This window comes from Typha latifolia, chromosome 1 (genome assembly GCF_019914945.1).
Source record: "Typha latifolia isolate L0001 chromosome 1, TyphaL0001v2, whole genome shotgun sequence".
Classification (NCBI taxonomy): Eukaryota; Viridiplantae; Streptophyta; class Magnoliopsida; order Poales; family Typhaceae; genus Typha; species Typha latifolia.
Window position 1 is genome coordinate 5,385,474 of NC_133086.1, and position 14,508 is coordinate 5,399,981.

General features: G+C 38.3%; 2 protein-coding genes across 2 annotated transcripts; one reads left to right on the plus strand and one right to left on the minus strand.

The window, feature by feature from the left end:
* Positions 1-659: 659 nt before the first annotated feature.
* On the minus strand, positions 660-5,933 carry LOC140794227 (beta-galactosidase 11-like). The gene is made up of 19 exons (XM_073146159.1): positions 5,608-5,933; positions 5,423-5,518; positions 5,230-5,342; positions 5,051-5,117; positions 4,766-4,858; positions 4,507-4,650; positions 4,254-4,348; positions 3,714-3,819; positions 3,526-3,610; positions 3,318-3,436; positions 2,969-3,136; positions 2,622-2,803; positions 2,324-2,433; positions 2,094-2,203; positions 1,857-1,964; positions 1,643-1,744; positions 1,395-1,540; positions 978-1,323; positions 660-875 (listed from the first exon to the last, which is right to left on the minus strand). The coding sequence occupies exons 1-19, from the start codon at positions 5,812-5,814 to the stop codon at positions 744-746; spliced, it is 2,529 nt and encodes an 842-aa protein (XP_073002260.1). The 5' UTR covers positions 5,815-5,933; the 3' UTR covers positions 660-743.
* A 1,243-nt stretch (positions 5,934-7,176) lies between these two features.
* On the plus strand, positions 7,177-13,346 carry LOC140788800 (synaptotagmin-2-like). Its single transcript, XM_073138264.1, has 13 exons — positions 7,177-7,314; positions 7,421-7,540; positions 8,428-8,526; positions 8,648-8,698; positions 8,796-8,919; positions 9,494-9,612; positions 9,760-9,861; positions 9,961-10,035; positions 10,844-10,920; positions 11,033-11,279; positions 11,446-11,802; positions 11,895-12,026; positions 13,052-13,346. Exons 2-13 carry the CDS (start codon positions 7,430-7,432, stop codon positions 13,178-13,180), a joined length of 1,623 nt encoding a protein of 540 aa, XP_072994365.1. The 5' UTR covers positions 7,177-7,314; positions 7,421-7,429; the 3' UTR covers positions 13,181-13,346.
* The last annotated feature ends 1,162 nt before the right edge of the window (positions 13,347-14,508 follow it).

The window sequence follows — 14,508 nt, forward strand, 5'->3', positions numbered from 1 at the left end:
CTTTTTCATACTTTTCAACATCAGAGAACATATAAATAAGTAGGAAAAGGAGTAACGGCGACAAACATGTAGTTTGCATGCAAAGAAATATCAACATGTACAAGTCCGCATGAGATCTTGAACCATAATTTATGTAACCTCACTACAAACCTTGCAAGAAAAAAGGAACATATCATACAACATCAGCTGCATCCCCAGATAAACCAAGCTATAGACAACAAGTAATTAATCAAGCAGATTAAAATTTAAAATCATAACCAAGCTTTGTTCCAACAAGAATTAGGCACACCTGGTGCATACTGCTTCAATTCAGGAATCCACTAAAGAAGAATGAGATCAGGTTAAGAGAAATATATAGAAGCTTGTCGCAACAAAAAGAAACTAAAATGCAGGATAAGAGAAATCAGCTTTAATTTCTTGCCTTTTTTTTCAATAGCTGGCCTTGCTAATAAGAGAGAAGGTCAGCGGAAAAAGTCAGCCCCACGATAGCTTAATGGTCTTAATCGGTTGTACTCCTCCTTCCCTGTTTCACTTATTACACATGTTATTGGTTGGGAAATAGAAGAGTGATATTCACTTTAGCTTCCAAGTTACTAGATATATAAGATAATTTTTTTTTGAATCAATTTGATGCATTCATCTACTACCACAATTCAGAATGGATAGAATGGCCTTTGATATCATAGTACTACATCTCATTACGAATTTGCGCGTCTTAAGATTAATAGCAAGCTTTTATGCCATCAAAGCCTTCGCTTTCTCCGAGAACATTTAGCTTGGACTGCAAGAGTGCTCAGCGTTCCAGGGCAGTTGACATCCGCCCCATAGGCGTCGGGTAAGACTGGTAATGTACAAGATCTCTTTCCCAGGCAGAGCTGTTTAATGGAAAGAGAAGCAAAAGTTTCTTATACTGATGAAGTTTGTAATTAACGTAACACAGGCTGTCTTTGCTTGAATAATAAAGTGATTAGTATTACCTTCTCAGCAGTGATCTTCACCTGTGGACTGTGGCAATTCCCCACAGTGAAGTTTCCGCAAATGCCCATGGGATTCCCGAAGCTCGCAAAGACGATTTTGTTCATCACCTTCTTTCCCGGACACTTCAGATTAGCCTGTGCCTTGACATCCTCGCCGACGGCTTTGATCTTGCCGTCCTCCCTCTCCCATGACTTGCTATGCGCGGGATGCAACTCGGAAACAAAGGTGCAGATGTTGTCCCTCTTCACAGTCATGATCAGGATATCCTCTGGTTTCCCTCCATGCTCCTCGAAGATGACCAAAAGGTTCTTCTTACGCTTCAAGAAGGCGCGCGGGACGTGGTACCTGGATCATGGCAGGTGAAACCTTATGCCATGGCACCAAGATGAATTGTGTATGCCTACAATCTCACTTACACTGACTGAGAAGGCTTTCCAAGAGGAGATAGGTAGGACACCCAGTAACGCCCAATGCACTCGCCATTGACCCATGCCAGCCCTTTCCCCATGCTGCTCATATCCAGAGCAACTGGGTCGTTTCCACCAGGAGCATCAAAGTATCTCTGGGAAGATGATGAACCAAGAGTATCACAATTAGTTGCTTTAAGAAATATATCATCTTCTGAGCTAGGTAGGCAACGTTGGTACAATTAAGTTTAATATACCTTGTACCAGGTTACTTGTGTGCCACTCTTGGCGTCTGACCACTGAACATGGCTGGATCCTGCTTCATTGTGAATTCCAAATTTCTCTCCAACCATTCCAACCTGTGAGATATCGGTAGCTGAATTAGCTAGCTGATTGCGATGTACATGACCGATAAAAGTGGTTGCAGAACTAAGAAAGACCAGGCTTAAAATCTCGAGTATATCTAACTACCCGATGCCCCCAACCATTGGCTGACAAATCCAGAGTTCCAGTGTTGAGACCTTGGATTGCAACAGTATGTACACCAGCCATCCGATGTTCCATGTAAGCTCCACTATCCTACAGGGAAGAGGAATATCACTCCAGAAGCCATTAGAGATCCAAAGGCGAAGAATGAGCACAAAAGGAAAATAAATCAGATTCTAGGACAAATAGGAAATCTCCATCGTGATTGTGTTAGATCTTTACCGGTAAACCGACCGTGATGCCTAAAAGAGAGATGTGATTAGTGCCTGCTTTTAGATCCATGGGTTTCTGGAAGACAAAACTTTTCTCGATTTTGTTTCCATGTCCAGTTCCTGAAAGTTGCAATTATATGCAAGGATTAGCATATCATCTTCATCATCTTATTTTCATGATAAGTGAGAGTATTACAACTATATCAAGATAAGTGTATGTAAAGATGAATAGCTGAGTACCTATGTATTTGCCATTCACAAAGGCATGCATCATATGGCCAAAGTTTGAGACCTGAAGCACAGGCCGGATGTCATGCCTCATGGGCAAATCATCGTCTTCTAGATTGAAGCTGCATTTAGGTGGAACCAAATAAAATAATAAAAAAAATTAACAACCGTCGGCACAACATCTCTAGCAGAAATAAGAAGAGAAAAAAGAAAGTCATAGTAGAGCATATATATGATCAAAATTTCTAACTTGAATTCCGATCTCCATGCTAAAGAGGTTCAGATGTGGAGATTAAAAATATAAGCTTACCTTGTACTGTACCATAGATAGTCTGTGGTGTCTTTGGTCAAGTTGAATAACTCTAAGGGCTCTTGTGCTGTCATGGAATTTCGGCGGAAATGTGGGATATGTTCTTGGAACATTTGCCATGCATTGTTCTTCTGTGTTTCTTTCGCCGTATGGTATGTCCTTGCATTGTGCTGAGCATTCACCTGTCTCATGTTCAGAGAAGCCATATTTCACCTTGACTATTACCCATATTATTAATATTATGTGAAGTCTAAATTATGGTGTCCGACATTTTCTAGTTGTTATGTGATTCAAGGAATACTCTTTATGATTCCCTTATAATTAGAAGATAAGGTTCGTTATCCTACCCTCTGAGTGTTGAAGACTACTGTTTTACAGTCTGGGAGGATACTGATGGAATGGCGCGGCAAGAAATAATCTACACCTCTGAAGTTCACAGTCCCATCTTCTCTTGCATTGTGGTTAGAGAGGAAAGCAACACAAACATTTTTGTCAGGCTTCTCATACAACCTGGCCTGCAAATGAAAATAATGTTACATTAGGAGACCATTAACAACCATAGGTTAAATATCTGTAATCTACTTTCTGTCTCTCCTTGCTTCCATTTAAGTGCATAAATTTTAGTGGCATTCTGCTGATGAGATACCTTTCCAGACGTTAGATGTTTAATTAATTTCCTAGCTTGTAATCTCTTACCTCATATCCATGACCCAGTTGTTGGGAAGAGTACACTCCCCAAAGCAAACCTTTCCTGCACAATTTCAACGCATGATGCAAATCCCTCAGATGACCCCATTTAGGTTCCTTTTGCAAACCTAATAAGGAGAAAGAAGTCACCATAATATGAAAGGTAAGATTGTCGTAAAATGAAATTTAAAACAAGTCAATCTAACACAGATCTAACCAAATTCGTCGAGAGGGGCTTCATCATAGTATCTGGTCATCACAAAAGAAGAACCTGTTCTCCCAAAGTTTGTTCCTCCATGATACTGTGTAGAAAGTAAACAAAGAGCATTATCAGAGATTCCTCCTCTGTCTTCTTCTTTCCTATTTTATCTTATGCTTTTCTTTTAGAGGAGACATGATCAATACCATGTAATAGTTTGTTAGAGTGCCATTCTTTGAGAAGAAGCGTGCTACTGAGAAAGCAAGATCCTCAGCAGATCTCTGAGATGGCGGATCACCAAATACTCTGTATCTGAAATCATCAAGTAGTTACTTGATTATGATTTCCTACCTCCAAAATCACTATATCACAGAAGCCTCGATGGTGCACAGTGGAGCTAGGCTACTGAAATCAGTGATTACATGCTTACTCTATCTTCGATGGTCTCCTACATTATCATCAATTCCTCTCTCGCATAAAATCATAAAATAATCACCAATTAGAAACATAAGAAATGAGTCATCCATGACGGAGGAAATCATTGTTTATCTCTCTGCAACCCGAATAAAAGCCTATTTACGAGGATATGTAGATGTAGTGCATCCTACAGTTCGCGATAGTCTACCATATCTGCTACTGTTCTATGATGTCTTTTCTGTTTAGCTGAGTTATTATGATGGATGGCAATGAAAAGTTCTAGATAATAAATTAACCAAGGAAGAAGCATGCATTGCCAATGTACTTACTGAGCAGTCCAGTTCTCAGTCCACAGAACAGGCTTGGTTGGATGATTTGGACCGGTGAAAGTATCTCCACAATTCCTTCCATTGCAGGCGTTTATCTAGATAGAAACAGAAGTATAAGTGACTCCCACCAAGAAATAGCATACAAAAATTGTCTACTACTCCAATTTGATTGGCAACTATTTTTTGTGACAATGATATGAATTCTTTTGCTCGGAATTTTACGTAGCAAAAATTTGATCAGAAGGAATTTTACCACTGCACCGGGCGCATCCTTCTGCTTGCACATAATCCATGGTACTCCAGTATTAGTCTGAAGAGCCATGTTTCCTGCCCATTGGACATATCTCACTCCCCCTTCCTTATACGTGGCTGCCACATTGTTGTATTCATTCTCAATCTATTGCAATCAATTTCACCACCATTCTCAGTGAAGAAGAAAGAGCAGTTGGAAGAGTGCATACACACCAGAAAAACATGAAAGAGATTGAGGTAAATTTAAGCCTAAAATGGACCTGGGATAAGATGATGGGACCTCCCTGAGAAGCAAACAGTTTCTCATCCTTCATCTTTTGCACGATCATTTCGACAAACTTCTGCATATGGTACTGCCATGGAAAAAAAATGGACCAGTGAGAAAGAGAAAGCAGAGGTACAACTTATATGCTAATTTCTTCCACAATCTGCTGGAACTCTTATTGTGTTTAAAAGCTGAGAGTGGACTTGGCATGTCGAAAACTAAATTCTTGGTCTTAAAAGAGACCAAGTTGAAGTAAACAGAACCTGAATTATATATTCACCTTAAAGGGTTCGTTGTCCGTCCTGAAGATGATATCTGGGACCTCCCTAAGCCAGAATGGAAATCCTCTGAAGCAAAATCAAATTAGCAGAGAAAAGTTAATGACGGGAATATCTTGACAAATCCAAGAAATATTTGTTATGGATGTTGAAACATGAGTAGAAGCCTAATGAGACACACCCATGGTTCCATTCTGCCTCAATGAAGGGCCCAATCCTAAGGGTCGCATACATTCCATGCTTCTGGATCAACTTGATGAATTTTACCAAGTCGTACCTTCCTTCGAAATTAAACTGCAATCACAACCTCGAACATCAGAATTTGATCTCAAAAACTTGGCAAATCTCTCATTTTGCAAACAAATTAGTCATGCCTGCCCCCGCACAGGCTCGTGGACGTTCCAGAACACGTAAGTCTGGATAACATTCAATCCCCCGAGCTTAGCCTTCTTGAGGATGTCCGGCCACGTCTAAACCAACAATCAACCACTTCACGTTATGTTCAAGCTCTCATCCAAAAGCTTCAGAAACATAAACATGACGAACAAATCATCGTTACCTCAGGTGTGCTTCGCGGGTAATGAATCGAGCCCGAGAACAGCAACTCTCTCCTACCATTTATGATCAACGACCGGCCATCGTACGTAACTCCAGTAACAGCCTTCGCTTTGTGGGCCAAGGCGACATTCGCCAAGAGCACAAAAGAGAAGAGAATGCTGACGGAACGGCGGAGAGGGAGAATGGTCTCGGGCGATACTGTTGTCATGATTTAGGCTACGTTTTGAATTGTTAGGTTCCTTTGAGAAGAATGTGAAAGAAAATGATGCTGTGGGCTTCGCTCGCACTCCTCCTCGCTGTCAGAGAGGACGAGGAGGAAGAAGAGCGAGGAGCCCACTTTGAAGAAGGTGGAGAAGAGAGGAAAGGAGGTTAAAGCAAGGAGGAGGGGAGGAAGGCTCGGTCTCTTTAGGATGTAACCGTTGGACATCCGGAAAGGAAGGGCGGGAACGTAGGAGAGTAGGCACATAAGCGTATTTGTATTCTATTTTTGGCAGTGGACCTTATGCAGGAGGGATTGCAGGCATTTCCTGCAATTCGACGTTGGCTACAAGTATTTAAAAGACTGCCAGGTATCCAACTGCAGGAAATAGCTAGAGTTAAGATGTAAACAGTTTGTTCTCTCTTCCCGTTCACTCGTACGACCGAGCTGAGCAGAGATTGGATCTAGATTAAAAAAAAAAAAGGCGTTAAGGCTGTTGACCATGTATAGGGTAGTTGGGAGATGGTACCCTAAAATAGCTCTTGTTAACGGATGCCACATCCATTCGGGACTACCATTAGGTGCACGTCAGTTTATCGATAGTTTGTGTACTTTTATTGCCCAGGGATCATAAATTCATAATAAAACTACATTTTTTTTTTCCTGTAGGAAGGCAACCATTAGGTTTTCAGTACTTTCAGTTTCCATGTAATCAGTTCTTGTGCAACTCTGATAAATGTCAACGAGAGCTCATATTATATAAAGCTTTTAGTGACGAATCACTCTTTTTGCCATAGTTAATATTGACACGTAGCTCAGAGTAAGGGACTCGGTAGCCAGACGCTTCTTTGGACGACTTTAGTGAGGAGTAGGAAGTCGGTGAAAAGGATTATAGAGAGAGGCCGATTGAATTGATGGCGGCGCTGAAGCACCTGTTCTTGCCGAGGTGGTTGGTTTTTACTCTGTTGCATGGGTTGAATCAAAAGATAGACAATACCAGAATCTAATTGGATGATTTGAATCAGGTTAAACGGATTACTTGGATAGAAAATTTAGATTTGTCATATGCAACGGTAGTAAAAGATTTATTGCAATATAATTAGCGCGTCTCACGTCGGCACATGATTCATGTTAGAAGAGACAACAAATCACGTCGCGTGCAATTAGTCTATTTTAAATCACTTTCCGAGATCTCCGAAACTCTTATTTTTATCGCTCGATTTCGCTGTCCAATAACGCCCGTGGAGGGGAGAGAGAGAGAGTTTTGTGTTCGTTGACTTTTGTGTTATTAAAAAAATACAATCTAAATGGCTAGTCTAATACTTTCAGGGTCGTGTCCCCGTCGGCTATCCCTTTCTAGGCTTCTGGCTCAAATCTTTGCGACCCATAAAGTCCACATAGGAAGTTTGCCTACCGGAAACCGTTTGGGGGAAAGAAGCTTTCTTTGTTTCGTAGCGTTGACGAAGAGATATACATTTGTTTGCTTGTGGTTTCTTCTTTCCGATTTTGGTACTTATAACTTCTTTTCCAAAGGAAATGAGAGACAGGAGATACTAGGTTTTGCTTGTTTTAATGTAGGACTTGAAAAGTGAGGAATTTGCTTGAATTTATTCAGGGATTGGAGATGGGTTTTGTGAGTACTGTGTTGGGTTTCTGCGGATTTGGGTCTGGATTGACTGCTGGAGTTGTTATTGGGTATTACTTGTTCATCTACTTCCAACCCAGTGATGTCAAGGTTAGCCTCTGTCTCCTTTCTTCTTTTCTTCTATCTGATTATATAGAAATTGTTTTCCTGTCCAGACACTGAATATGCAAATTTACTAAATCGATATAGTGATACATTTGACATATCTCATGCTAATGCTGTCATCGAATTGAGAAATTTTTCGACAAGTTGATTTGTTATGAAGTATAAGATAGTTTTAATTGAAGTCATGCATTAACAAGATATGCCATCGAACAACATAGCTAGGTATTTTGATAGATTAACAATTTGCAATCATTAGATGAGAGCTTGGATTTCATGAATTATCCAGCCTTATGGCAAGCCAAAACAATATAGATTGGGTTTGCATTGTGAAACCATTGAAAGAGGTCTCTTTGGAAGGATTGCAAAAGTTGTATAAGTTGGAGAAGTCTCTTTGTTCCAGATGGGTGATCATCTAGTGCAAATTCTGGTAATTGAAATGAAAAGCAAAGAAGCAAGGTACATTTTGCAATACTTAGTTCCCTAAGGCTTAAGTCTCTCTCAAATGGTAACATCATAGGACTTTATAATGTTGCCTTTCAAACAAAGCAAAATTTTGAAATATCTTTAGTTACTCCAGAAGAGGAGTAAAGAAAAGATTGATATACCATTTGCTTTCATTTGTTCAGCTAATGTTAGTTTAGAAGTACATGATCTGCAGTTTTGGGATATATTGAACTTGTGAGATAAGTGGGTCCTTGGTGCTCATTTGGATAACCCTGTGATTGCACCATTCTTTTCCTGCAGTTTGTCTCTTTATTACGAGAACCATAGGCTTTTTCTATATATGATGTTGACTATTTTTTTTCTTTCCCCTGATATTATATGAAGTTTAGCATTTGATGCTCACTTCTGGTGATCTTTTACTTTGTCAGAATCCTAAAATCCGCCCACTTGTGGAGCTTGATTCAAAATCATTGGAACGTATTCTTAGTGAAATTCCTTTATGGGTGAAATGTCCAGACTATGATCGAGTATGTCTACTGTGTACTCTAGCTAAAGTTGAACTTATTCTCAAGGGTGGGATGGTTTGATACCACAACCAGCACTGTTATTTTACTTCATGATTATCTCCTTTTCTTTTTCTTTTTGAAGATTGATTGGCTAAACAAATTCTTGGAGACAATGTGGCCTTATTTGAATAAGGTTTGTTTCTCTGGCAAGTTCCAGCAAAGCTACTCAATATACCAAATAGATTTGCCAATACTTATTTATTTAGTAATATAAATTGTTCCGTTTCTAGGCAATCTGCAGTACAGCGACGAAAATTGCAGAGCCAATTATTGCTGAGAATACTGTGAAGTATAAGATTGATTCGGTTGAATTTGAAACATTCACATTAGGTTCTTTACCACCATCTTTTCAAGGTTAGTTCTGTTGTAGTTCTTGTCATTTTTTATCCTTATCTATGTGGCAGCAGTGTTTTTATGATCCAAGTAGTTGTAATTTATATCAGGAGAAAAAACAGAGTTCTTGCCTTTTTTTCCTTTTCATGTTAGGATCTGTGGGAAGCATGTAAGAATTTGAGAGGGATATACAGGGAAAGGCTTCTGTCATCTATAACTGCACCTCAGAATCTATGCGTAGTAATACTTCCTCAGATCATCTGATCTAGCAGTGATAGAGGAGCAGAGATACCATTAAGTGCTATAATAACCGTCTCACGAATAAATTAGTCTTGCCAGTATAAGCTTCCTCACTTGTCCTGGTTTAATTCCTTTTTAGGTATTATTGATTCAAGAAAAATAAGTGTCTATATGAGCAGCACAGTAGAATTTCTCTTATAGTCATTCATAACTCGCCTCGAAGAAAAGATTAAGGTATAAAAAGGGCAAAGGAAAAAAAAACCTTCCATATGATTGTAAACTTTTTGCAATTTGAGGTTTTATCTAGCATTATATGTTAACTTATACATTGCCTTGTTGGATAATCTGTTGTCAGGGATGAAAGTCTATGTTACAGATGAGCAAGAACTGATCATGGAACCATCTCTGAAGTGGGCTGGAAATCCTAATGTCACTGTTGTTGTTAAGGCATATGGGTTAAAAGCAACTATTCAGGTTGTTCACTTCTCTTATTATTCTACAAAGGAATTCTAATATCTCACTATATAGTATGTCTCATTGCATCTCTGCATTTAAGATAAGATGTTGATGGCTAAATTTTGGTAACTATAGTTACAGAGTCATGCATTTAATATTTTTCAGGTAGTGGATTTGCAAATTTTTGCTGCACCACGTATTACTTTGAAGCCACTAGTCTCTAACTTTCCTTGCTTTGCCAAAATCTTCGTGTCTCTCATGGAGAAGGTGTGCATGAGTAACGAGATGAACTTTTGTTCTTCTTTCCATTAATTATGGATTGCAGATTTTGTCTTCAGATTTCAGCTATAGCTTTTTTTTTTGTAGCCTCATGTTGATTTTGGACTAAAACTTTTGGGAGTAGATCTTATGGCGATTCCTGGTCTTTATGGATTTGTTCAGGTAGTTTTCTGTTCCTGTCTTTATTGTTCACCTTTTGCTTTCTGTGGTTGAGTGGAGTGTGAACTTCAACTGCACTTGAGAAGCCAAGATATAATTTCCAATTCAGCTGCAGGAGGTACTTTAGTATTTTAAGTTATCTGCCTCATCTTTGAACATTTCTATTTTCTTAACGATTTCAGGCAAAACCTGTTAAGTCCATTTACCAGTTTATGCCCATTTTCTCAAGTTCTGTAGAGTAAGTCATAAGCTTTCTGTGCTCTCTTTTTGTTTAGAAGAAGTTTCTGATTGTAGGAATGATATCAACTACTCTTCTTGGTTGAACTTTTGCCATATGCTGTATGCAGTCATGCATGAGGCAACAAGGGGCTGAAAGATTGTGGTTTCATCACCTAACTAAACAAATTGAATTTCTGATGTTGAAATTCTCCTTTATATATCATCTCTTGATAGACATTTATTCAACAGAAAACCCTTTACTGAGATTTGAGAGCTAGAGATGATTGGAAGTTCGATGGGTGGAATTTGTTATCATAACTTGTTAACTTCCATGAACTAATAAACATGGTGGTGAGTAGGAGTACCTATATCAAACATTATCAACAATTTGTTATCACGAGTAGAGAATTGCGTTTCCTAAAGAGCAACTTTAGGAACTTATTGTTGTCGGCACACCACTTCTGCGTTGGCTATAATTTGTTTTTCCTTTCATTTACCTATTGTAGCAGAAAGAATTATCTACATCCATCATGCATGTTCGCCAGACTGACCCTCTGATTCTTTGCAACTTTCCTTTCTGGATATTCTGCAGGAGACCATCAAGAATCAGGTTGTAAATATGTACCTATGGCCTAAGACACTTGAAGTGCCAATATTGGATCCCGCAATGTTAGTGCACATATTTGTTAATTTTGATTTTCTTTAATTCCATTACTATCATAAGTAGATAAGATTAGTGATTTCAACATGCGCCACTAATTTAGTTTTCACAATCTTGCAGAGCCTTAAAGAAGCCTGTTGGAATTGTACAAATAAAAGTTGTTGGGGCACGCAAACTGCAAAAGAAAGATCTGTTGGGTAAATCAGACCCATTTGTGAAACTTAAGCTATCAGATAATAAGCTTTCATTCCAGAAAACAAAAGTCAAGTACAATAATCTTAATCCCGAATGGAACGAGGAATTCAGGTTTGTCATTAAAGATCTAGAGACTCAATCTTTGGAGCTCAGTGTCTATGACTGGGAAAAGGTGTGGCTTGTTTTGTTTGCCTATATCTTTCTTTGCGATTCTTCTTCTTCTAATATCTGATGCAGACCGCCTGACATCTTATTGAACATCAATTAAAAAATTTCATATCAGTTGCAGCCATATTATATCTTAATGAAAATCAATGGACTTCTCATATTCTGTTTAGGTTGGAAGACCTGAAAAAATGGGCATGAATGTCATTCAATTGAGGGAACTTACCCCCGATGAGACAAAGCCATTGACTCTTAAATTGCTCAAAAATATGGATCCAAATGATGTTCAGAATGAGAAGTCACGTGGAGAGATCATCCTGGAAGTGACATATAAGCCTTTTAAGGAAGAAGATCTACCCAAAGATGTCAGTGAAGATGCAAACATAATAATACAGAAGGTTCCTGATGGTACTCCTTCGGATGGTGGTTTGCTTGTTGTAATTGTTCATGAAGCGAAAGATCTTGAAGGAAAACATCACACGAACCCCTATGTGAAAATCCTTTATAGAGGGGAGGATAAAAAAACTAAGGTATCATGTGTCAGGTTCCTAGGAACTTTTTGTTCTTCAATTTTGATCCTTCAAGTTTTATCATCTGATTGTAAGATACTTCTTGGATGCAGCACATGAGGAAAAACAAGGATCCACGATGGGAGGAGGTGTTCGAATTTGTATGTGAGAAACCACCTATTAATGATAAAATACATGTGGAGGTACTAAGTAAACCACCAAACAAAGGGATTATATACTCCAAGGTACAATCTATCAGTTTAGCATTTGTCAACAATTGTGCAGTACATTCCCTGTTTATTTCTTTTGCTTCAAGTTAATTAGGCCTTCTTTAAATTAATGAGGAGGCTAAATCCATTATCATAGTACAACGGTGTTGGTCCTGCAAGACTGGCATTGAAACTGATGTTATCTTTCTTTTTTTCTTTTTCTTTTTTATTTCAACTGATTCCTTCTAGCATCCTTGTAATGTGAAGTGAGAAAATGCCAACTCACTGTTTCTATGTGGATTTTGTTGCATCTGATAATTTGTTAACATTGAGAAGCTCGATCTTTCAGAGGTCTCATAGCCAGAATACTGTCTTTTGTAAAGTTTGATATTCATAAGTTGCTCATCTTTGAGAAATCTCACAACTAGAATATTGACAAGGATACATGCCAATGAAGACAAACCGTTTTTACTTTTCAAGTTTACAGAATTGCCTGGATGTTAGGTTAATAGGTTAGTCTTTCTTATCAGTCAGAAACTGCAGTGATAGGATTCCACAGTAGAAACCTTCTTAATTGGAACTTGGAAGAGGTATCTATTAGCTTGTTTGAGTTGTGATTTCTAATACAGATTTTCTGACCTCGAGAATTGCTAATAAGTAGTGAGTGAATTTAGAGACTGTAGTATTCTACATAATGAATGCACTTGCCACCTTGCATTAGTGCTCATTTAGGTATACTGAAGTTATTCTTGAAACTATGTGACAAGCTTACGATTTGAAGCTGGGAATACCTGTCTTCTTTTTTCAGTAATTTTAGTTCATGTTTCCAATTGAGTTACAGTTAGTAAATCATTTTTGTCTATGGTCCTCGGTACCAGTTGCTGTTGACATTATTTTGATGTTATTCAGTTATACTTGTGGTTGTTCTTAATAGATCTTTTGCTTTTATACACAGAAGTGGTGTCTGGTTGATGCTTATTAGTTATATCAGTCTAGTTGTTCTGTTATGCTGCTTGGATTTTTTTTTGGGACTTCTCAGTCATTTGTACATTTCTGTGCAGGAAATATTGGGTTATGTTGATATAAGCCTTGCAGACGTTGTAGGTAATAAGCGAACTAATGAAAAATACCATCTCATTGACTCGAAGAATGGCCAGATTCAAATCGAGTTGGAGTGGAGAACTTCATAGAGCAAAGGAGAAAAGCAATTAGAAGATTCCATGTCTATATTTGACCTTAAATTTTCTTCTTACACTCCGTTACAAAGATTTTGATTAGTTGATATAGCTTTGGTTGACTGATCAATTGAAGATGTAAACTTTTGCCACTCATTGGAATTTTATTTCCCTCACACAATTTTATTCTGTGGAAAAGCTTGGAAGGTGTGCCAATCTCAGTCTCTTCATTTTTGTTTCAGCCATTGCAGTAAAGGCTATCGAGCAAGTTCACCTACTTGGGAACTACTTGAGTCATTTTGGTTATCTGTCAGATATTAAATCATAATTGAAGATATTCTCAAGTAGTCTCAGGGAGTATGATACCATAACCAAATAAGAGAAACGAACAAAGTGACATTAAAGGAATTAAGAGTAGCATAGTTTACCGTTTTGGAATGTGCAGATAACAATGAGTGAATTGAACAAGATCAAGATCTGAAGGAGATGAAAATGAGAAATGAAACAAAAAAGAGGGCAGTTTTTCATATTATCTTGTTCAAAGTTCTGCTGCTGAAGAAACCATAGTATATTCATCAGTTGTGCAGACCGGGTACATATGAAGAAGACAACAATATTTATTGAGAAGTGAAATGATTCGTACTGAACTGAAGCAAAACTTGAAAAATGTAAGAGAACTTCTCTGCCTACATGTGAGAAAACTTAAACCGTGTGAAATATACTTCAAGAAAAATGACAATAGTAATCAACTTGATATGATATCAACTAGAGCGTCCATTTTAGAACTCATCTGATCTGGATATCAGAGACATGAGCTATTGCTTGCGCCAATCCTCGCCTCTCTCACATTGACTATTTAGAGGAAGACAACCTTGAATATGCAATCTTTGGAGTGAAGGAAGGTGCCGCAGACCGTCAGGTAACATTGTTAGATTTCTGCAGTATTCTAGACTTAAAAGTCTTGAGGGAGGTGAGACATCCTCCCCATTCTGGCAATACTGTCAACTTAAGGCAAGAATGTATTTCAAGATGTTGAAGGCCAGAGTAGCAAAGTGGAGGCATTTCCCAAATTCCACTATCTCGAATAGCAAGCCACTCATTTATCAGTTGCCTTGAGCCCATCAGACTTCCAAGAGCCTTTGTTGCTAATGGTAAACCTCCACACATTTTGACAATCTTCTTGCTTATTTCTACCATCGTTGAGTTGTCATTTTATCTCTATATTTGAAATGTTTTGTGCCTAACAAATCCCAATAATGTTCAAACTCTAAAACATTAGCCAATGCGAATTTGTAGTATGTGTTATTCTTGCAACTTCGTCATTGTGTGTTGCTATTATCTTT

Excerpts from the sequence above, each read along its gene's own strand:
- LOC140788800 (XM_073138264.1), top strand. The coding sequence starts at position 7,430 with ATGGGTTTTGTGAGTACTGTGTTGGGTTTCTGCGGATTTGGGTCTGGA. Across the intron at positions 10,036-10,843 it reads GTCTTTATGGATTTGTTCAG|GAGACCATCAAGAATCAGGT; the intron begins GTAGTTTTCTGT and ends GATATTCTGCAG. Across the intron at positions 11,280-11,445 it reads GTGTCTATGACTGGGAAAAG|GTTGGAAGACCTGAAAAAAT; the intron begins GTGTGGCTTGTT and ends TATTCTGTTTAG.
- LOC140794227 (XM_073146159.1), bottom strand. The coding sequence starts at position 5,814 with ATGACAACAGTATCGCCCGAGACCATTCTCCCTCTCCGCCGTTCCGTC. Across the intron at positions 5,343-5,422 it reads ACGAGCCTGTGCGGGGGCAG|TTTAATTTCGAAGGAAGGTA; the intron begins GCATGACTAATT and ends TTGTGATTGCAG. Across the intron at positions 2,434-2,621 it reads TATCTATGGTACAGTACAAG|CTTCAATCTAGAAGACGATG; the intron begins GTAAGCTTATAT and ends ACCTAAATGCAG.